This window comes from Wasmannia auropunctata, unplaced genomic scaffold (genome assembly GCF_000956235.1).
Source record: "Wasmannia auropunctata unplaced genomic scaffold, wasmannia.A_1.0 LD335903.1, whole genome shotgun sequence".
Lineage (NCBI taxonomy): Eukaryota > Metazoa > Arthropoda > Insecta > Hymenoptera > Formicidae > Wasmannia > Wasmannia auropunctata.
In genome coordinates, this window is record NW_012026987.1 from 592,463 (window position 1) to 616,578 (window position 24,116).

General features: G+C 39.8%; 3 protein-coding genes across 3 annotated transcripts; 1 reads left to right on the forward strand and 2 right to left on the reverse strand.

The window, feature by feature from the left end:
• Positions 1–585: 585 nt before the first annotated feature.
• Positions 586–9,882, forward strand: LOC105455262 (pre-mRNA-processing-splicing factor 8). Its single transcript, XM_011698470.1, has 9 exons — positions 586–715; positions 1,010–1,244; positions 1,309–1,477; positions 1,538–1,702; positions 1,810–2,025; positions 2,289–2,627; positions 2,889–2,994; positions 3,069–8,384; positions 8,514–9,882. Exons 2-9 carry the CDS (start codon positions 1,025–1,027, stop codon positions 9,105–9,107), a joined length of 7,125 nt encoding a protein of 2,374 aa, XP_011696772.1. The 5' UTR covers positions 586–715; positions 1,010–1,024; the 3' UTR covers positions 9,108–9,882.
• LOC105455261 (G-protein coupled receptor Mth2-like) lies at positions 9,191–15,107 on the reverse strand. The gene is made up of 5 exons (XM_011698469.1): positions 13,997–15,107; positions 13,493–13,571; positions 11,546–11,730; positions 11,248–11,413; positions 9,191–10,719 (listed from the first exon to the last, which is right to left on the reverse strand). Exons 1-5 carry the CDS (start codon positions 15,093–15,095, stop codon positions 10,353–10,355), a joined length of 1,896 nt encoding a protein of 631 aa, XP_011696771.1. The 5' UTR covers positions 15,096–15,107; the 3' UTR covers positions 9,191–10,352.
• Positions 15,108–16,905: 1,798 nt separating this feature from the next.
• Positions 16,906–24,034, reverse strand: LOC105455260 (G-protein coupled receptor Mth2-like). Its single transcript, XM_011698468.1, has 3 exons — positions 23,144–24,034; positions 21,488–22,686; positions 16,906–16,999 (listed from the first exon to the last, which is right to left on the reverse strand). Exons 2-3 carry the CDS (start codon positions 22,398–22,400, stop codon positions 16,989–16,991), a joined length of 924 nt encoding a protein of 307 aa, XP_011696770.1. The 5' UTR covers positions 22,401–22,686; positions 23,144–24,034; the 3' UTR covers positions 16,906–16,988.
• Between the last annotated feature and the right edge of the window lie 82 nt (positions 24,035–24,116).

Consider the following 24,116-nt stretch of genomic DNA (forward strand, 5'->3'; position numbering starts at 1 on the left):
GTAATCGTTGAAGGTTTTTTGAGTTCTTCACGTGGTTCGGAGAATCGCAAATAAAGTTTGTAAATTTATTCGCGTTATTTGAAATCTTCAATAAAAATTATTGTACTTAAATCGAGATAGATGTATATTTTAGCGTTGAAAAGAGAGAGAGAAAGCGAAGATTCTGAGTGCAAAGAGTGCAACACGAACAGACCTTATGCCTGTATTAGGTTAAAGATTCGGATTGGGAAATAGGTTAGAACTTAACCAGTTAGAAAAAAGGAAACCAACCTCAAATTCAATAAACTTCGCTCTGATTGATCGAATTCCTTAATTTCAATCTTAATTTTTAATTTGATACGGATATTATTATGCATTTTTTGCACGCCGAATTATTCACATCACATTTGACCACGTTGCGATGACTATAGCTGTCAGCCACTCACAGCGGCCGGTGCCTAGAGATTTGTCCACTGTTCAAGCGCTGCGAGTGGCTGGCGGTCAATCGGGTGCCATCCCTTCTTATTGGCTGTTCCAGGAAGTTTCTAGGGAGATACAGATGTGCAACGTGAAGATACGTTTCCCTCTCTTTCATGTTTTAAGCACAGTCGTAAGAAATCGAAGCCATTACAGCGAATGCGAAAAAGGAGCCGATCGTCGATGTAAAGTGATGAATTGATTTTACGTGATATGGCGTGAGGCGTCACGTAGAAATTTATGAACATAGTGTAAAGCTGTACGTGCAATCTTTTCATCCAAGTATCTACCGAATACTATTAGTTTGTACATACGCGTAATGTGTATACAATTTCTACCGCGCGGTCGGACGCGTTCCAACCTATTCCGACAAGTTCCGGCGGCAGAAATTCCGCTTGAAATAATTGATTTCCGCCACGTAGCGCCGTAATTCAGATCTGAGGATTTAAATCCGAAATATTTTAAATTTGCGTTTTACACAAAGAAAGTGCCAATGTATATCGGAGAAAATCGATTGAGAATTTTATTTATTTATCTTGTTTTTTGTGGTTAGAAAACAGTCGCAATCATGTCCATCCCACCGTATTTGTTGAGCCCGAATCCATGGGCCACGATGATGCATCAGGCCCAGCAGCAGGCCCAGCTGGCGGCCCAAGTACACGCTCATCAGGCTGCGGCTCATGCACAAGCCGCTCATCATGCTCATATGCAGGCCATAGCTGGACCGCCGTTACCTCAGATGCCTAAACAACCGGAAGTCTTGTCCGAGGACAAACTGCAGGAAAAAGGTAACGCTTGTTTCTTTTATTTTTACATAGTATTTTTTTACAATGGTAATCTTATCTGTTCTAGCACAAAAATGGCAGCAGTTGCAATCAAAGCGGTTTGCGGAGAAGAGGAAGTTTGGCTTTGTAGATGCACAGAAGGAAGATATGCCAGCTGAGCATATAAGGAAGATCATCAGAGATCATGGTGATATGAGCAGTAGAAAGTATCGACATGATAAACGCGTTTACTTGGGGTAAGTTGTAAAAAGCTCTGTATATCAATCAGACTTTCTATAAATATATTTCTATTACAGAGCGTTAAAGTACATGCCACATGCCGTTATGAAATTGCTGGAAAATATGCCTATGCCGTGGGAACAAATAAGGGATGTAAAGGTCTTGTATCATATTACTGGAGCCATTACATTTGTCAATGAGATTCCCTGGGTTATAGAACCTGTATACATAGCTCAATGGGGGTAAGATGCAATCTTGTCATTATTTAATATTATATTATTTATGTAATATATAAAAATGTATAAAAAGATATATATAATTCATATTAAAAGTTTCAATTTCATTTCAGCACTATGTGGATCATGATGAGACGAGAAAAAAGAGATCGTAGGCATTTTAAGAGAATGAGATTCCCACCTTTCGATGACGAAGAGCCTCCTCTAGATTATGCAGATAACGTTTTAGATGTTGAACCATTAGAAGCTATACAAATTGAACTTGATTCAGAGGAAGACGAATCTGTGGCAACATGGTTTTACGAACACAAACCCTTGGTCGGGACAAAGTAAGTTTGAGTTTACACATATAAAAAATTACAAGAGAAAAACAAGATTTTATGTTCTTGACCTATTTGCTCTTTAATGATGAAAAGCGTAGGGGTCCTGAAATCAACTGGACATGTGAGTTGACAACTTGGATTCCTGTATATTAATGTATACAGGAGATTCCAGTTGGAAAAACTGCTAGGCTGAAAAAATATACTTTTAAGAATTTGCTGTTTTATTGCTTACATAATATAGAATCTGAATGTGATAAAATATGTTGCAGACATGTTAATGGGTCTACATACCGGAAATGGAATCTGACGCTACCGCAAATGGCCACTCTGTACCGTTTGGCTAATCAATTGTTAACCGATTTGGTAGATCAAAATTTCTTTTATCTGTTTGATCCCAAGTCATTCTTTACCGCAAAAGCCCTAAATATGGCTATTCCTGGAGGACCGAAATTTGAGCCGTTGGTAAAAGATTCGAATGCCGCTGATGAAGACTGGAATGAGTTCAATGACATAAATAAGATCATTATTAGACAGCCTATTAGAACTGAATATAGAATTGCGTTTCCTTATTTGTACAATAATATGCCGCATTTTGTGCATCTTTCATGGTGAGTCAAACATAGTGATATTATTTCTTTAATTTTTTTTTATGTATTCCACACAAGTTTTAAGATCTTCGTATTAGTATCTAAAGGTCTTACTAGCAGTGTGGTAAAGAAAGTCTAGTGATTTGTTATTCATCTCTTTTATAAAGATTATAAAAAGAAATCGCTGATATCACTTACAAAACACTTTTTTAAATAAAAATATTAATTTTATATATTTTTGCATGATATGCATTTTCCCTACTAATTAATGTATGATTTCAGGTATCATGCACCAAATGTTGTATACATAAAGACCGAAGATCCAGATTTGCCTGCATTCTACTTTGATCCATTAATTAATCCAATTTCTCATAGAAATTCGCTAAAGGTGAGTTTTTAACTTTTAAATTAGATAAGTTATATAATTTATACATTAATTTATATTTGATTAATTCTTTGCAGACGATAGAACCACAAATCGAGGACGATGAAGATTTTGTTTTACCTGGTGACGTGCAACCGTTTCTTCAAGAGATACCTCTTTATACCGATAACACAGCAAATGGAATAGCACTTCTATGGGCGCCAAGACCATTCAACACACGTTCCGGTAGAACGAGAAGAGCTATTGACATCCCATTAGTCAAATCGTGGTACAGGGAGCATTGCCCGCCTGGACAACCTGTAAAAGTGCGAGTCAGTTATCAGAAACTATTGAAATACTTCGTGCTGAACGCTCTGAAGCACAGGCCACCGAAACCGCAGAAGAAACGCTACTTATTCCGTTCGTTTAAGTCGACCAAGTTCTTCCAGACAACTACAATAGACTGGGTGGAAGCTGGTCTGCAGGTGTGTCGTCAGGGATATAACATGTTGAATCTGCTTATACATCGGAAGAATCTTAATTATCTTCACCTGGATTACAATTTCAATTTGAAACCCGTCAAGACGCTTACGACGAAAGAGAGGAAGAAATCGCGCTTTGGTAACGCTTTCCACTTGTGTCGTGAGATTCTCCGCTTGACTAAGCTCATCATCGATTCTCACGTTCAGTATCGATTGAACAATGTAGACGCCTTTCAGCTCGCTGACGGATTGCAATACATTTTTGCACACGTTGGTCAGTTAACCGGCATGTATCGGTACAAGTACAAATTAATGCGGCAGATAAGGATGTGCAAGGATTTGAAGCATCTGATTTATTATCGTTTCAATACCGGACCGGTCGGTAAAGGGCCCGGCTGTGGATTCTGGGCACCTGGCTGGCGCGTCTGGTTGTTCTTTATGAGGGGCATCACTCCATTGTTGGAAAGATGGCTGGGTAATCTACTGTCAAGACAATTCGAGGGTCGTCATTCGAAGGGCGTGGCGAAGACAGTGACAAAGCAGCGAGTTGAATCGCACTTTGATCTCGAGTTACGAGCGTCTGTCATGCATGACATAGTGGACATGATGCCTGAGGGAATAAAACAGAATAAGGCGCGTACCATTCTTCAGCATCTAAGCGAGGCCTGGCGTTGTTGGAAGGCGAATATTCCGTGGAAGGTACCAGGATTGCCAATTCCGATTGAGAATATGATACTGCGTTACGTCAAGATGAAAGCCGACTGGTGGACGAACACGGCTCATTACAATCGAGAGAGGATTCGACGCGGTGCCACGGTGGATAAAACAGTGTGCAAGAAGAACCTAGGTCGTTTGACGCGTCTCTATTTGAAAGCTGAGCAGGAACGACAGCACAATTACTTGAAGGACGGTCCGTACATATCGCCGGAAGAAGCCGTAGCCATATTCACTACTTCGGTGCATTGGCTAGAGTCCCGAAGATTCGCTCCGATTCCTTTCCCGCCGTTATCCTACAAACACGACACAAAACTGCTGATATTGGCTCTGGAACGCCTGAAGGAAGCGTATAGCGTTAAATCTAGATTAAATCAAAGTCAACGGGAAGAACTGGGATTAATAGAGCAAGCGTACGACAATCCACACGAGGCACTATCCAGGATCAAGAGACACTTGCTTACGCAGAGAGCCTTCAAAGAGGTTGGCATCGAATTCATGGATCTCTATAGTCACTTGATTCCTGTGTACGATGTGGAGCCACTCGAAAAGATCACCGATGCTTATCTTGATCAGTATCTGTGGTATGAGGCGGACAAGAGGCGGCTGTTCCCACCTTGGGTGAAACCGGCCGACACGGAACCGCCGCCGCTCCTTGTCTATAAGTGGTGTCAAGGAATCAACAATCTTCAGGACGTGTGGGATGTCAGTGAAGGCGAGTGCAATGTATTGCTCGAGTCGAAATTTGAGAAGCTGTACGAGAAGATCGATCTCACGCTGCTCAACAGGCTGTTGCGTCTGATAGTCGATCATAATATCGCCGATTACATGACGGCGAAGAATAACGTGGTCATTAATTACAAGGACATGAATCACACCAACAGCTACGGCATTATCAGGGGACTGCAATTCGCATCTTTTATCGCCCAGTACTATGGACTGGTATTAGATCTGCTCGTGCTAGGTCTCCAACGAGCCAGCGAGATGGCCGGTCCGCCGCAAATGCCAAACGACTTCTTGACGTTCCAGGATGTCGCCTCCGAAACGGCGCATCCTATTCGATTGTACTGTCGCTACGTTGACAGGATACATCTATTCCTACGCTTCTCTGCCGATGAAGCGAGAGATCTTATCCAGCGTTATCTCACTGAGCATCCTGATCCGAATAACGAGAATATTGTCGGCTACAATAATAAGAAGTGTTGGCCGCGAGACGCCCGTATGAGGCTTATGAAGCACGATGTGAACCTGGGTCGCGCCGTTTTCTGGGACATCAAGAATCGACTACCGCGTTCGACCACCACTATTCAATGGGAGAACAGCTTTGTCAGCGTTTATAGCAAGGACAATCCCAATCTGTTATTTAATATGAGTGGTTTTGAATGCAGAATTCTGCCTAAATGCAGAACAACTCACGAAGAATTTACGCATCGAGATGGCGTTTGGAATCTCCAGAACGAAATCACGAAAGAGAGAACGGCGCAATGCTTCCTGCGTGTCGATGACGAGAGCTTGCAGCGCTTCCACAATCGTGTCAGACAAATCTTGATGGCCTCGGGTTCGACTACTTTCACGAAAATTGTGAATAAATGGAATACTGCATTGATCGGTTTAATGACTTATTTCAGAGAGGCGGTGGTGAACACGCAAGAGTTGCTGGATCTGCTAGTCAAGTGCGAAAATAAGATTCAGACGCGTATTAAGATCGGACTGAATTCCAAAATGCCGTCGCGTTTTCCACCCGTCGTCTTTTACACGCCCAAGGAATTGGGCGGCCTGGGAATGCTGTCGATGGGTCACGTGTTAATACCGCAATCAGACTTGAGATGGTCGAAGCAAACCGACGTGGGCATCACTCACTTCCGTTCGGGTATGAGCCACGATGAAGATCAACTGATTCCGAACTTGTACCGATACATACAGCCGTGGGAATCAGAATTTATCGATTCTCAACGTGTCTGGGCGGAATACGCCCTGAAACGGCAAGAGGCCAACGCCCAGAATCGTAGACTCACTTTGGAGGACCTGGAAGATAGCTGGGATCGCGGTATTCCTAGAATAAATACGCTGTTTCAGAAGGACCGGCACACGCTGGCCTATGACAAGGGCTGGCGTATCCGCACGGAATTCAAACAATATCAGGTGTTGAAGCAGAATCCATTTTGGTGGACTCATCAGCGTCACGACGGTAAACTGTGGAATCTGAACAATTACCGAACCGACATGATACAAGCGCTCGGCGGTGTCGAGGGTATTCTGGAGCATACTCTCTTCAAGGGCACCTACTTCCCCACGTGGGAGGGTCTGTTCTGGGAGAAGGCGTCCGGTTTTGAAGAATCTATGAAATACAAGAAGCTGACGAACGCTCAACGCTCCGGTCTCAACCAGATTCCCAATCGTCGATTCACTCTATGGTGGTCACCTACCATTAATCGCGCCAACGTTTACGTCGGTTTCCAGGTGCAGCTCGATCTGACGGGGATATTCATGCACGGAAAAATACCGACCTTGAAAATCTCGTTGATCCAGATATTCCGCGCTCACTTGTGGCAAAAGGTACACGAGTCCATCGTGATGGATCTCTGCCAGGTGTTCGATCAAGAGTTGGACGCGCTGGAAATCGAGACCGTGCAGAAGGAGACGATACATCCGCGAAAGTCTTACAAGATGAACTCTTCGTGCGCCGACATTTTACTGTTCTCCGCCTACAAGTGGAACGTGTCTCGGCCGTCTCTTCTCGCTGACTCCAAAGACGTGATGGACAACACAACCACGCAGAAGTATTGGATCGATGTTCAATTGAGATGGGGCGACTATGATTCGCATGACATCGAACGATACGCTCGTGCAAAATTCCTTGACTATACCACGGACAACATGTCCATCTATCCATCACCCACCGGTCTTCTCATAGCCATCGATCTGGCGTACAATTTACACAGCGCCTACGGCAATTGGTTCCCCGGTTGCAAACCACTCATACAGCAAGCCATGGCGAAGATCATGAAGGCGAATCCGGCCTTGTATGTGTTACGAGAACGCATCCGCAAGGCATTGCAGTTGTATTCGTCCGAACCGACGGAGCCTTACCTTTCCTCGCAAAACTATGGCGAGCTCTTCTCCAATCAAATCATATGGTTCGTCGATGACACGAATGTGTATCGCGTGACTATCCACAAAACCTTTGAGGGCAATTTAACGACAAAGCCGATAAACGGCGCGATCTTCATCTTTAATCCACGTACGGGGCAACTCTTTCTAAAGATTATTCACACCTCTGTCTGGGCTGGTCAAAAGCGTCTGGGTCAGCTGGCCAAGTGGAAGACCGCCGAGGAAGTTGCTGCGCTGATTCGCTCTCTACCAGTGGAAGAGCAACCGAAGCAGATTATCGTCACCAGAAAGGGAATGTTAGATCCACTGGAAGTGCACTTGCTGGACTTTCCCAACATAGTCATCAAAGGATCCGAGTTACAGTTACCATTCCAGGCATGTCTCAAAGTGGAGAAGTTTGGTGATTTGATTTTAAAGGCGACCGAACCGCAGATGGTACTGTTCAATCTTTATGACGACTGGTTAAAGACCATCTCGTCTTACACTGCGTTCTCACGACTGATCCTGATTCTGCGCGCTCTGCACGTCAACACCGAGAGAACCAAAGTCGTTCTCAAGCCCGACAAGACTACCATCACCGAGCCGCATCACATATGGCCATCACTGACGGACGACGAATGGATTAAAGTGGAAGTGCAGCTGAAGGATCTAATTCTAGCGGACTACGGCAAGAAGAACAATGTCAATGTCGCGTCGCTCACGCAATCCGAGATCCGCGATATCATTCTAGGCATGGAGATAAGCGCTCCGTCCGCGCAACGGCAACAGATCGCAGAGATTGAGAAGCAGACCAAGGAACAGAGCCAATTAACCGCTACAACCACGCGAACAGTAAACAAACACGGTGATGAAATCATTACCGCGACCACGTCCAATTATGAGACGCAGACTTTCAGCTCGAAGACTGAGTGGCGAGTACGTGCTATTTCCGCAACCAATCTCCATCTCAGAACGAATCACATCTACGTTTCATCCGATGATATCAAAGAGACCGGTTACACTTATATCTTGCCTAAGAATGTATTGAAGAAATTTGTCACCATTTCCGATCTGCGAGCGCAGATAGCTGGCTATTTATATGGCATCAGTCCACCTGATAATCCTCAGGTAATTACTGCTAAATCATTTTATTACTTCTATTTAAAATATTTAATACTTTTTTAATTTTATATGTTAAAATTAAAATTTTAGCTGTATTTTTATACTTATAATCTACTCTAATTTCGTGTGATATAGGTGAAAGAAATCAGATGTATTGTAATGGCGCCGCAATGGGGAACTCATCAGACGGTTCATTTGCCAAGTACGCTACCTAACCATCAGTATTTGAAAGAGATGGAGCCGCTCGGATGGATACACACGCAGCCAAACGAGCTGCCACAACTCTCGCCACAGGACATATCCACTCACGCCCGGATTATGGCGGAGAATTCGATCTGGGACGGCGAGAAGACCATAGTCATCACTTGCAGTTTCACTCCCGGCTCCTGTTCTCTTACAGCGTACAAGTTGACTCCGAGTGGTTTCGAGTGGGGTAAGCAGAACACCGACAAAGGCAACAATCCGAAGGGTTATCTGCCCAGCCATTACGAGAAGGTACAGATGCTTCTGTCCGATCGTTTCCTCGGCTTCTTCATGGTGCCCAGTCAAGGCTCGTGGAATTACAACTTTATGGGCGTGAGACACGATCCCAACATGAAGTACGAGCTGCAATTGGCAAATCCAAAGGAGTTCTATCACGAGGTGCACCGGCCGGCTCATTTCCTCAATTTCTCAAGCTTGGAAGACGGCGACGGCGTCGGAGCTGATCGAGAAGATATGTTTGCGTAAAATAAACTTGTGTAAGATTCTGACAGTAATTGAAAAAATAGTAATTGAAAGGAGTGCGGGACACGTACACAAGCGGGCAAAAATACGTGTTGTAATGCTTTTTATTTTTTTTTCTCGTCTGATTATCGTATACGTAGACGATTACAAACACATACATGTAATAGTAATGAATACAGATTAAGCCTTTATTAACTAATAATTGCAGACCTCGAATGATTACAGACTTTGTGCTTTTATTCTCCTTGCGTTGCAATTTTGTCCATTTGATTTTCTACACTTTGACTTTATAGGTGCATATTAAATGCAATTATTAAATATTAGACGAATGTTCATGATGACACTTGTACAGGAATATATTCTGTGACCGTATAGAAGCGGTAAAGATATTCTACATATAATACGATAAGTGAAATGCAATTCTAGGGAACTTTATCGGTAAATGCATTTTATAATAAATTAACGGAATCTTAAATCAAATATGGAGATGCTTGATGTAAAATCTATCAAGGAATTTTAAGATACATATTGTAATACTATCACATGTATATGATAAAGTGTATGGTTGATTTGACACAGGTCAGTATTTGCATCGCACATTCGTTGTGCGATAAAATATCGTCTTAAAAGTCATTTCATCTATCTATATAAATGTGTTTAAAAATGCATATATCAATATATTTTTTTTTCTTGAATTCGTTTCATGATATTTAACACTTATACGTGCGGTGGAAATGTAAACCGAATGTCAATGGAAATAAATATTTAATAAAAAAAAGAGAATGTAAGATAGTTGTACGCGAATAATGTGTTACAGTTGAAGTTAAAATTAGAGTAAAAATTATACGTAGCCTTTTTACTGAAGCATTATCGATAGTGTATAATAATAAACAAATCCTTACATATTAAAATAAAATTTATACAAAATTATAGCATACGGCAGTCAATGTACATGATATACAATATGCTTTTATTATTTTAATGAGGACGACAATATAGATGCAGAGTAATTTAATTAATTTTTTAAATCCTCTTTGGACTGCAAAAAGAAATTAAAAAAAACTTGTAAGTACATTTTTAAAGGAATAAAAAAGAGAGAGATGGAAACCATAAATTTCGGTATTCCAAACAAAGAGATCAACGCAAATAATACAAAATTAATCCTCGAGTGGAGAATTAAATTATGCATTAACCCATTAATTCTTCGACTTCTGTTTCATAATGGAATTTTTCTCTCGCTTTGCAACACTAAGTATCAGCCTCGTCGGATAAACTCTTCGCGCGACAATTTGTTTGTACGTAGGGATTGACCTTCTCCTGCAGGGACATTACTGCTGATGTAGTAGTGCATGTGCGTGAGGCTGAACTATGGCAACCGCTGCGTGTCGAATTTCTGGAGAACAGACCACGATCCTGACAACCGAATCGCTTTAACAGCAGCCGCTTGATCTTATCTTTCCATACGAATATAATGAAGATGATGAGGCCTTGCAGGGTGTTTGTCAGATCGGTGAGATACCAGACGTACGCCGGCGCAGTCTTGAATAGCCATGATATTATTTCCATGGACCAGTTTATACCCATTACGATGAACAACTTCAAATATAGATTGAACCTATGTGCAAATACATTTAATTGTATTTTCTACAATTTAGGATTATATTTAGGATTATTAAAACAAAGAATTGTGCTGTACGGACGAGAGCATCCAAAGTAGCAACATTTACTGAATATACATATTCGAAAAATCGTAATTATCAAGTTTTAAGCTAAAAGAAAGAAGGTTGCCCAGTTTTTCTTAAGAAATTTTGAAGGAAATGTGATTTCCGTTTTTTATGAAATAAGGACAACTACTTTGATTTTATTCGCACGATCGTTTGTCATTCTTTTCGAGAATCGCAGACGCTCTCGAGGAATCTCGTGCGCGCGCGTTCGAAACGGCGGCGATGTGTTTGTTGTTTCAAAAGATTTCGTAATTATGAAAGCAAACCGCCGCATGGGAAAGTTGCCGTCTAAAAATAATCATCTTGTTGGGAACGAGGACCGATCGACATTATGCAAAATCGTTCGGAAACGGATATATCGGCGTATATCATATTAATATGATTATCACGTATCAATACAAAAATGCTTATATACAAACCATTGCTTATTGTCGTCATGGCGTCTACTTTCCGACCCTCTCAAATGATGAGCTGTGTCCTTTTTGTGGCGCACAATTTTTAGTGCTGTAGAGATAAACAAGCAAATGTTGCAGATAACAGTGACACTCATTGGTCCGTAAAAATATATCGCTCTCGCCTCGTCCGCTAAAACGGAAAATTAATTTCTCGCATCATATATCGCATTTTGAAAGTGCCTAATTTTGACAATTATCAGATTTGGCCAAATGATTTTAATGAAACATCGCTATCGTTAACTATTAGTAGACATCCACTTACTGTGAAACCAGCATTTCGATTCACCAATTTCCGGTCGGATCAATTCCTTTGGCACGCTGGGAACGAAATCCATGATGGCACAAATGATGCTGAGAAGGGAAGCGCTTCCCCACGCGTAAATTGAATACATTAGGAATTTTTTTCTCTCTCGTTGCTTCATACTGCCTTGTAACGAACGGAATCCTCTGCAAAATGCGATTTACATATTGAGCCAGCAACAAGTAGAACAGGTCACTATGCAAATGCACATTAAAATAACTATCGCCTATTGTCGCGGTTCTCGGAAATATGACCGATTGTTACATTTCGTTCAGTACATTCTGTATAAGCGATATAACTACGGTACGTAATTTCTATTAAAAATTATTAATATTTCGAATTTAATTTTCTGTGTTTATTTAAGAAACATAAACAAAAAATTATTTAGAAATGTTTGAAATCTATGAAGTATTAAATTGTCTCGATAAGTTTTAAAAATGTCTTACACAGCACTCAATCATAATTTAATAGGCTTTTTTTGGAGTACAACTAAATTTGAATGATTTAATTTTTATATAAATAAAAATTGTAATCTCTTTGAACTATAAACATTTTTATATATGATAAACTGTTCTTTTTCATAAATCGATAATCTTTTCAGTCAGTTCAATGTGCTTAGTTTAAATATGAAATAATTATAGAAATGGAATGTATGGAGAAGAATGGAATAGATGGATATGGGTGATAGTATCATATACAAGAATTTAAATTAAAAATTCATGAAAATTACATAACACATGTAAAATGCTATTGCCGAAGAATGATTCATGCTTTCGCAAGGGCACGCGTGTGAAGCCGACAATAATGTCGCGTATGATGCGTGCACGCAATAAAGAAGGAAATTAATCCGATTCCAAGTACGATCCACTGCACGCGCGCTCGACACTCTTGTAATTGATTACAAGAGAACGGGCAATGTGCGTACACAGGCAGTCGTCACACCCTTGTAGTAGGGTGAAGTAGGGCTTGGCGACGGCAGGTCAGTTCATCTCCGCGCGGGAATGGTAAATAGCGACACGACAATATCGCGTCATGAAATTTCATTGACACGCGAGAGATAATAAATTACTTTATAGCATTCCACACGAACGCGCATAATGAAAGAACGAAATAAAGGATGCGCGTATATCGCGTGTCGTGACTAAAAACGTATAATTTATATTGCAATTATTTGTAAACGACTATTAAATTGATCATCGCAACATACAAATGATGATTTATGTCCTTATATTTCGCAATCTCTTCTTAATTTTCATTCAAAAATACTACGTTGAAACGTTCCATTAATAGAATTGTATATATTTATTAATAAATCTTTTTTGATAAATGAGTATATTTGACGTTTATATTCACGCAGCGCGTGAATATCGACGTTCGAGGATATGCTCCATTGACATTTTCCGTTCACCGAATATTGCTTGTCCGAATGGCTTCTTGGACCGACGTCCGACCGCGAAGGAGATCAAAATTAACTCGGCTGTGTTTGCACCACATACGCACGCCGGTCACGTACCGGATATTAATTCACGTCCTGTCGCTATCAATTTCCCCTAGTGTTTGCCAATTATCAAATTTCTTTACCACAAGCGCCGGATCGAGTGGCGCTTGTGAAAATATTTGGCGAATCAATTAACTTATTTTGACCTAGAACTTATTCTGAAAACGTTTTATCCTTGATAAACCGTAATTAATGCTTCGATCATAATTATAATTATAAATATATATAAAATAATATGTAATCGATTATATGTATATAAAAAATGAGATGGCTTTTCCGAATAATTATCTTCGAGATTCAAGTCTAAATACCTTTGTTCCATTTTTATTCAAGAAATGTTACAGGGATTATTTGTGAGAGACCGATTTAGTCTGCAGATAAAATAGAATATAAATATTTTGGTAGCTTACCCGAATGTCCACCAAATGTCGAAGCACATCACGTTTAGCCAGAAGAAGCTTGCCAAAAATGAGAAGTGGATGATGAAGGCTGCAACAGTCGAAATAAACAACTATTAATCATGTATCAAGATACTAAGAATAAGGCTTAATTCTCGTCTTCGTAAAAACAGGTTTATTCTATCTTCCTGTATCACAGGAATTTGTAATAAAAAAAAAACCTTGAGACTGTATGTATTATATTGAATTAAAATCTCAATTTCGATTTAAATACTATCGAAATTATGACATCAGCATAATATTCATGAGTGAAAGGAAAAAAAAGATATTTCAAATAAATCTCCAAGTTATATATCAAGATTTTAATTTTACCAGCTATTTGTCGTTTTAAAATTTTAATAATTTTTTATATTCAAATTATCGAATTGATAAAGAGGGAGAGAATAATTGACACGTAAATATACAATAAGTTTAATAAGATGCGCTGCGTTCACTTTATTTTATTAGATGCTGTACCAATTGCGATGCAGGCGGAATCCGGTATTAGAGCTGTCGGGGTTAGCTGAACTATCGCGAGGGACGTGTACGCGACGAATAATGAACCAACGTATCCACGCAGCGTGTAGCCATGCATGTTCCAGAGCTCCGGTAGTACGGAGTAAACCACGAATGTCGCCAGTAAGAATGGCAAGGACACCAACAGACCCACGGGTATGCTATTCTCTTGTCTTTGGTCAACGACTATGTCCTCCTTGAAGCAAACGGCTATCACGTACGAGTTATGCTCTTGCAAAACAGCGAGACAGTACGAATTGACGAACTCGTTGAGATTTGGCTGATACAGAGAGCCATTGACGAGGAACACATACTCGTCCTTTGGATCCATTTCGGGATTAAGCGGGTAGCGCCCGTTTATGCACGGATCACGTACGGTCAGCGAGAAAAATTGGTCCAACTTTTTGCCAATTGATCTCCACTCCGACGTCGCGTACTCGTACACATCCGGAAAAGGATAGTAATACTTTCCAGGAACGCATTCCTCATCAATCGACCGATTCGATTCGATTAAGCGGCTGCCGAGAGGGCAGCAGAGCGGAATGCAGGTGATGTTCTCGCACATCTCGTAAGGAACGGTGATTCTTTTATTATCGTCCTCATAAAATTTTTCAGAGAGCTCGTACAACGTTAAGTTGCTTGTTCCTTCAACTTCCGTCAAGTTTCCACGGAGTTCGTTCCACGACGTGGAATTGTCCTTATCGTCGGCCTTTGTAGAATACGCGCGAAGCTCCATCGACATTTGATTGTCGCGATCCTCGTGATCCTTCGCGAAATGTGCGTGAAACTCGTACCGCGCCAAATCATTATCCTCGTAGTCGTCACTCGTGGAGTTGGCGCGAGACTCGTCGTTATTCCTGGTGAAATTTTCACCAGGCAACTTATACCGCATCAATTCGGTATCGTCGCTATGATTCGCGGTAACATCAGCACGAATTCCATATCGTACTGTGGAATTCCGCTCGTCGTCGCTCGTCGTCGTGGAATTTCCCTGAGGCTTAGAAGAGCAGACAACGAACAGAAGTGTGCAACACCAAAGTAAGTGATTATGTCGACGCATCGTCAATCCGTTGACACGTTGAATTTACTGAACCGCCTTTTCCCTTACAAAGAGCTTCTCGTATTCAGATGTCCAGCAACCGCAACGGTATCGCGAACTACGGAAACGAGGATATACGCGGCGATAGTGTTAGTCTGCCACGATTTGTCCGCGACAGCGACGTTTTTGTCCGAAGGACGAACCTGTTTCGCAGCAAACGTACAAGTATATGCCAGGATAAAAAAAGAAGGCACCTCGTTAAAGCAGGTCCTGCTTCGGCTAAGGATGATGAAACATGAGCTGGGCGAAACATGGAAAAACTCACGAGGTAAATCTTGTAGTTTGCTTTCCGGAACGTATGGTTTTGGAGAATATGCGGCACGATGTGAATGTTCATTTGCATTTATTTTTATAAGTTTTTTAAGGGCTTTTAGTTCTCTCGGGTCTTAGACCTAAGACGCACGAGCTTCCGGTTTCGCCTCGCAGCGACCGAGATGAGTCATTACGACTGATGTCTGAGAAAACTTTATTTTACACACTCCACTTTCTATGTATAATTTGATTTAAAGCCAGATCTTTAAAGATCTAAGAGTAATTTTTCAAATAATTAGATGATGGAAACCAATCGAGCTGAACGTAAATTCCGTCACTTTATATTCAAATTTTGCAGAGTATTTGAAAAATCCTGTATTAAATTAGTGCAATATTTATCTTCTATATTAATTGAATGGAAGAAGCAGGCAGCTAAATTAAATACAAGGCAAATATACAAGGCATGCATAGAAGCAAAATAAAGAAAATAATTAGTTACGTAGTTATACGATCTGAATTGATGAATGAGTTATACATTCATTTTTTGTACATCATTGCAGCAGAATACTGACTTTCTCATTTGTTGAGTAATAAACAATTTATATATATTACAATAAACTGTAAAAATGATATAAATAAATTTTTTAAATATTAATATCAACATTTATAAGAAAAGCAGAAATATTATGGGAGCATTTAGAAAGTTGTCACGCATTTGCGCTAAGCAGATCTCTCATTAATTCACAAGATTTCTAAAGCCACGTTTCATCCGGTCTGACGCGGTCCTCACAGAAAATGTTCTATGCATAATACATATATGATAAAAGTAAGGAAATTATCACAATTTACGAAATCGATATAGGCGATAATTGGTGCGATCAGAGATTAATTCCGCCGCGCAATAATCTCAAATTAGCATTAATTTTCTTTGTAGTAATATGAGTTAAATAGAAGTCGCATCATTTTATAGATATACCGGATGTGATGCAGATGCCGTTTGGGATTCGTTCCTGCGGCGTCAGTTGCAACACCCCCAGCATGCTGTACGCCACCGCTAGGCAGCCGACGTATCCGCGCAATGTCAGGCCATGCAAATTTCTCAGGTCGGGCAGTAACCAGTAGACAACATATGTGGCGACCAGGAACGGGACGGATGCGAGCATCCCGAAGGAATATACGACCCCGCCGTTGTTGTCGTCCTCGATCGCGTACGCTTCCTCACAGAAGAATACCAGATAACCCGGAAACTTTGTCACCCGCGCTAGACAGTACTGGTCATAGTCGAGGAGACGATCCTCCGGCTCTTCAGATAGAGGTCGGAATATGGAGCCGTTGGACAGCAGGTACCATTCATCCTCCTTGTACATGAGCGGATTCAAAGCGTATCGCCACATGCCAGCACACGGATTCCATATTAGAAGATCAAAATATTCGTCGCTTGCAGTGATGTTTGCCGGTACAAGGTCCATTTCGTAGATCATCGGCAGCTGGATCGCTTCCGTCCCGTTCATGGTGGCCTCCACGCAGTCGTCTCCGCTGAGGAAAGTGCCGACGCGACAGCATAGCGACACGCGGGGCTTCCCGGAGCCGTCACCATTGATGTCAGTCGTTGTCTAGGAGTAGAGGAGCCAGAGGAAACGGAGACAAATAATGTTAACCCACGGTTATGGACATGAGCGGAGAGGAACCAAATGCCAGAGGTTTTTAAATCTTTGTTATTGAACATATTATATACATAGTGAGTTATGCAGATTATACGGTCAATTAGTGACACTCTTTTTTTGTTATCCTTTTGTCAGAAAATTATTTTATTTTTAGATTCACACTACTGAAAGTCTTCTGATAACTATATCCACAATATTACTCATTTTGACGTTGGTTCCTTTCTGCGTATTACATTCAATTACAGTTAATAAAGAAGATTGAGTCCATAGTCGTTATGTGAATTAAGTTGATCAAGATGAACAAATTACTGCAATTCATTAGCAGATTAATATTTACGTAAGTTTTGGTCTATAAATCTATAATTCTACATAATTTTATGATATCGAGATTGTAATTACATTTATATTTAATCCTAGATCATCGTTATTTTTAGTTATCTTCCCCGCCACACCGATAAAACCATTCTGTCTTTATATTTTTTAACTGAAAGCATATTTTTTAGCAACACTGTAAAATTAATATCTCAGAATCTGACAGAGAAAGATAAACAAGAATCAAATCAAAAATATTTTAGTAATATATTCAAGTAAAGGTTTAAAGAAATGTAATTTCAGAAACGACTAAATCGCACTGGTTCGTTGTACCCAGATGATATGGTGATCTAGGATTCATCAAGCTTAATTTTCAATATGCAAGTTCTTCTAAAAGTCTTGATTAATTACAATACACAAACAGTTAGTAATCGTCTCTGATGTTGTTACTATACCCGAGAATTTACTATCTGTCATCACGAAATCGCTATAGGCATTAAATATCATTAAGGTAAGCACAATATTATAATACGCATTAGCAAAGCAACACGAGAATTGATCCCATCGACAAATTCCAAGTACAACATATAATACACAATCGAACTTGGAATTATCTCTACCTCTAGATAAACATGGGGGGTGATAAAATTTTCCTTCCATGATTCCTCTGGCTCTTCTTCCGCCTGGCCGTTTTCGAGAGCGGCAGCCGCGAACACGATCGCAATGAATAGGATTGTTCTCAGACGCCGTTTCATTATGTACTAATTTAATGAGGTTGCTAAATGCAGCAACTTGGGATAATTATCGTCGCTGCCTCTCAGCGTTATCGCTTTGCGGAAGCTTACTCACGAAAGTGCCATGAGAAGTGGCGGAAGAGAAAAAGAAAGAGAGAGACTAAAAAAAAAACATGCGACTTTGAAAAAAATATAGCGAGCCACTCTCTCTCTCTCTTTACGCCCCTTAAATAATAATAAAACATACATCTTTTATTCTGTTGTTAGTCTTACTACATCTTGTTATGTTTAAGTGCCTGAACCAATCGAGTAAAAGTGATAAAGAAGAGTGCGAACTTTTATCAGTATTTAATGCGAAAGATATTGTGTGGACAGCATCCTTGGTCATATGAGATATAGTTATTTATAAAAAGCATACTATTCACAGATACGAATTACAGATATGTAAATGATAAATGATTACGTAAGTAAATACGTTACAAATATTATTTGTGTGTGTGTGTGTATGTGTGTGTGTATAACGTACTGTTTTAAATATTACTCGTATAATTGCTAATATAGTTCATAGCTTGATGTCAATCACATCCTCTATATAGTCTCTATATCAAGATAATAAGATTTTATTCATTTAATCATAATCGCTTCTTGATTTTAAGTAAAAAAATTAATGAAATGTTAATTCATGATTAACTAAAATATAGATGTAAGCAAATTTACATTTTAATGCAAATTGTGATTATAGTTCCCAGTACACTATCTAAACACATAAATATGTAAATGACAATATCAAAGCAATTACATACAGTGAAATATTTGTACAGTTAAATTCTTGATAACAATGGAGCTAATATGTACAATATGGATATTCGATTATCCAGTTTGAATAAGCAAACTAATTTATGTGTAAAAAATATATATTTTTACCTGCTAGATACCTGTTGCAAAAAATATACTATTATACATACACACATACATATATATATATAATATATACTGCGCAAATACTTTATTCTGATAATTTAATAATCAATGAGTCAAGTGGCTATTTGAGAAAAGGGCGTGTATTTAAATACGTCAGAATATGAAACAAGACGTCAATCGAGTTACTGACGTATGCGATAGAATTGTTTATCGGAGAGAACGGAGTAAACGCGAGAGGAGGCAAAGTTATTTCGCACGATTTCTTCTTTCTTTCTTTTTGAACAAATCGTCGAAAAACATGAAAAATCCATCCTGGTTCAAATATAGCACTGTTATCACTGACGATTACGGTTGACTTTCAGCTATCTCGCTGGATTCGATAAAGCCCAGCACTGTGTTCGGTTTCGCTGCGACTTTTCCCGGCAACGGATTAAGGAAGAGCGCGCGCGAGAAACGCGTATACTCGCGCGAGCAACGAGACGAGACTACCAGACAACGAGTCGACAACGTTAGAGAAGCAGCCTACCTGCTGCGAAGCCGTGTATACAGGGCGGTTCGAAAAAAGATGTTTTATTCACAAACTTGTACGGTCTACAGATAGAAGCTTGACCAATCCGGCAGCAACATAAATTTAGACTGTTTAGATTTTTAATGCTCCACCGAAGAGCCATTACATTTTCGAGAGAAGACCTCAGAATAGACCTACGGATTAGACAACGAGTGAGCAACAAAAAATTTCAAGTTGCACCAGGTGTTATTTTATGTACGGCCGAAAGATTTATCTTCTAAAAAGCTATTAATCGATACTTAGGAAAAAAACCTTTGCTGGTTCCCACAGCTGATTTCTCAATCTTATCACTTTATCTTTCTAAGCTATAAAAGAAAAAAAAGTTTTTTTGAAAATTCAGAGATAATATAATTTTATTATGTTTTACCGTTATTGACGCATACTTTTATCCCACCCTATAAGCAATGCTTGACCAATGCGGTGGTATACAACGAAATACTACGCAAAAACCGGTTTGTACTCATCGCTCGTATCTCGCATCACATTCATTGCGGGATATCATTAACATTTGTTTTATGGGAAATCGAAGGTGGTGATGGCTCGAGAGGCGCCGACAAGTTCTTATTGTTAGTCCAGATCCGACTCCTATTTTCCTCATTGAAAGACGCATTCTCTCGATCGCGTTTTCCTCGAAATAATGTGAAACGACTGCTAGGGATTACATAAATTGTATTAGGAAGTGTAGTATGTGGTTCTGGCATCATTACTAATCACAGAGATATCGGAATCGCGCGTGCAGAAAAAAACGCCCATGACTGATTCATGACGATTTGTGCCCCATATTAATAGTTGGAATAGTGATAACACTTATTTTATACGTGATAACATACGTACATTTGTGCTTACAATGTAATTATAAAATAAAATAAATATAATCTAGATTATACGTAACTATAGATTCAAATTATAAATCTGTGTAATCGTCGTTTTTTTACAAATCTATCAAAAAAAATTTAATAAAGTTCCTCTTTTCGTGTTACAGATTAAAAATTTGTTAGAGAGAAAAAAATCAGAATTTTTTTTGTCTAGAAGATCTATAATCGTTATTTATCAAGAGTAACTATATACTTGTTTTTATTTATCTAATATTTATTTCTTATTTATAATTTTTTTTCTTTGCGGTTTTAATCAATTGATACATTTATAGGAGTTAATCAATTCAATTGGTGACTAAGCGTATAACTTCGCGGTTATAAATATAAATTCGTGATTAATCTTCTTCAAGTCATCAACCGATAATTTTATTCATGATAAACTATTTTTAAGAGCAGTGTAAATTAAATTCTAAATATGAAAAATTAAAATACGAATATAAAAGAATTTAAAAATGTCTCGTTTATAAAAAGATTTTCGATCGAGTATACAGAATATTAATATTGAATAAATATATTATTTTTGCTCAAAATGATTCAGCAATTTTTAAAAGGAGCTATAGCTTTGCTCTTTAGTTGCTGGAAATGTTAGAGTGCTGCATGCGGAGTGTGCAGTTAATGATCATTACATTATGGTAATTATTTAATTATTTAAGTAATGCATATAGTGTTATCTACTATTATTCGCATTTGCGAAAGTATTCTCTCGAGATAGTATTCCCAAGATTATCATTTTGAAGAAAAAATAAGGCATAATAAAATGTAGATTTGATTTGAAAATTAAAGCATATTATTATGTGGCTTAATGATACGAGACTTATTTTAATTATTTTTTTCGCGCACGTGATGTCATCACATCAATCTTTCTTACGTTACGTACGATTAAAATAACAATGCCGCACAAAAAATATTATTCTTTAACTCTAATTGTAATAAGATTTTGATTACACAAACGAATATCTGCGACGAATATCAGATTGTGAAAGTGTCAATAATTAATGGATATATAATGAATAAAGAGATATCTTACCTGTGCTGAAGCATAATATGCGTATCGGAGACATGTAAATGTAGTTGACCAAGATCAGGAAGACATAGGCGATGATTAAGCAGATGACATAGCACATGAGCGTCTTGCCGTAGAGGTTCCTCAACTCGGGGGTAATCGCGTACACCAGGAAGGTGGCGACGAGAAACGGAATGGACACTATGATGCCCACATGATGATGTATGTACTCCGGTTCTTTCGACTCACTCGCCGGCGTCCAGCAGCCCAAGATGCCGATATGATGGACAGTCACCTTCCAATCAATGCAATAATTCCAGATCGGAAATTGTTCCTTTCTGTCGATGTCCAGCAAGCTACCGTTCGTCTGGAGAAGAATATTCGTAATTTCACCAGAGTCATCGGGATAGAGAGCGTAGAGGCGACCGGAACAGGAATTGTCCTGCACCAAGTGGAAGTGCTCCTTCAGCGTGTCAATGTGTTTAAGCTCATCGGACATTTGGTCCTTCGGCAGACGCAAATCCAGCATCTCGGCCTCTGTCGACGTGTTCCTATCGTTCTGGGATATCTTCTGGCATATCCTTTTCTTGTTCGAGTTCTTGCGGAGAACCTCGTCGTTGGCGCAGCACTTCCTGATGCATGTGCGCACTCGGCAAATGCAGCCGTAAATGACATTGCCGTCGGTCCAGCGCAGATCGGGCGAATAATTGATGCCATCGTAAAAAATGCTACCGTTGTTCCCCGAGGGTCGCGTCGACGCGTCGTCAGTGTCGTTCTCCGAACTGAGGATCACGCTGAGCGACGGCGAGCAACGCGGATCGTCGCTCAGCGATACATTGGCGGCATCGCCGACGCCGTCGGCACCGCCGCGGGCCGTCAGCAGACCGCATGCAGCAAGGAGAACCGCCAAATTGAAGCTTGCGGAACGGTCGCACATCGCGACAAGGGCGGTCGAAGAGCGTAAGCTATTTAGCCGCAACCCGCGCGATGATCACTCGCGGTGGCTCCGCTTCGCGCCCGGCGCTTGGCGCCCGGCACATCTGCGTCGGAGGATGCGCGCCGCGACGCTTCGTCGCGACGCTCCGCGCTAGCTCGTACGCATCCACGGTCAGATTTCCTCGCGCTTGGATCGAGTAGACACACTCCTCGGACGGAAGGACCGCGTCCGCTTATCTCCGGCACACACATTGATAAGCAGAAAGTGCCGTGGTTTGGTTTCCAATCTGCAGGTTAATCTCAATTAATTTTAATCCTTTTTTACTTCTCGATTTCCGTAAACTTCCGTTTCGCACAGAATCTACATAGACTTTGACAAAAAGCACGAAAGCGTGCGCGCTCTTCATTTATAAATAGTTTACATTAAAAGCAGAATGTTTACATACACTATCAAAATGTTTGGAGACGAAGTAGAGGAAGTATATCGTTCTACGATCATTTTATAAAACTGTCTCGTTTGTTTGACTTTAATGACGAAAGTTAGACACATTTTGAATTTTTCTTTTAAGATTTGTGACCTCTTTGTCTTATCGCATTATTACTAATTAATATATATATAATTTTAAGAGAACCATCGCGTCTTGAAAAGTGAGCTTTAATAACGATCAGATAACGCGTGATTAATCGGACAGATATATATTTTATTACTCATGTATGTACAACGTACGCATTTCGTTTCTTTACCTGGGAGAAGCGAACAGAGTATTATAATTATTGATAATCATATCGAATAACGCCTGCATTCCTGTTTTGCTTCTCGAAAAAAGCTTGATGTATTAACCAAAAATGTAAACACCCGCGGACCTTCCTTCCCCAAAGCAATTCGAATGTTTGTATGTACGCTGCCATCAGCTGCCATTATATAATTCAATAACAGCGCAACCTATACGCAGAAAACTCAACATTGTGCTATTATCAAGACAGATTTTGATGTTAGCGACTGTCGATACCTTATCGAGCTGAAGTAATTTTATCAATGAAACATCGAGGCAATCGACAACTCGGATATAGTAAAATATATATAATCAAATTACGATAGTCACTGGTTGCTAAGTTACCACGTGGGTTAACACGTGCTTTTTCAATTCATATAAATTTTTTCAACACTTCCATGACATTATATGTGTCGTAATGATTAATAGGAACTACACATGAATGTCTAAAATGTCGAATCTACAAATTCCTACGTTTTATGACCATATTTTCATGCTATTCAGATTGGATGAGTAATTAAATCCCGTCAAAAATAATTCCAATAAATCTTATATCCATTATCTAACTTCTATATGCTGCTACTCTTATAACTATTATATGTATCTGTTGCATTCTTATATAATTCTCTCCCCAACGAGAACTCACAGCTGTTTACAGTAACGTATGTTGTCATTTTTTTACAGCAATTACGTAAAAAGCGTATTTTTTAAAGTACTTAAATCCGATCAATCTCTTGATAAAATAATTCAATGAGACTCAGTTGCGCGTCGCTATCAGGTAAAGACGTCAATGATTAACCCGAGCGATCGTCGTAATCTTATCGCCGAAAAACAGGCGCATCAATAACCTTATTGAGAGAGAATCGATCGCGCGAAAAAAACAACGTTTCAATTACGTGCTCGAGCGCGCTCGAATCGGCCCCCCAGCCGAGCAATTACGCGTG

Coding starts and splice junctions, on each gene's coding strand:
- LOC105455262 (XM_011698470.1), top strand. CDS start 1,025: ATGTCCATCCCACCGTATTTGTTGAGCCCGAATCCATGGGCCACGATG. Junction 1,703..1,809: donor GTATACATAGCTCAATGGGG/GTAAGATGCAAT, acceptor ATTTCATTTCAG/CACTATGTGGATCATGATGA. Junction 2,995..3,068: donor CTCATAGAAATTCGCTAAAG/GTGAGTTTTTAA, acceptor AATTCTTTGCAG/ACGATAGAACCACAAATCGA.
- LOC105455261 (XM_011698469.1), bottom strand. CDS start 15,095: ATGCGTCGACATAATCACTTACTTTGGTGTTGCACACTTCTGTTCGTT. Junction 11,731..13,492: donor GACATTTGGTGGACATTCGG/GTAAGCTACCAA, acceptor CGCATTTTGCAG/AGGATTCCGTTCGTTACAAG. Junction 10,720..11,247: donor CATGACGACAATAAGCAATG/GTTTGTATATAA, acceptor ATTTGCACATAG/GTTCAATCTATATTTGAAGT.
- LOC105455260 (XM_011698468.1), bottom strand. CDS start 22,400: ATGTGCGACCGTTCCGCAAGCTTCAATTTGGCGGTTCTCCTTGCTGCA.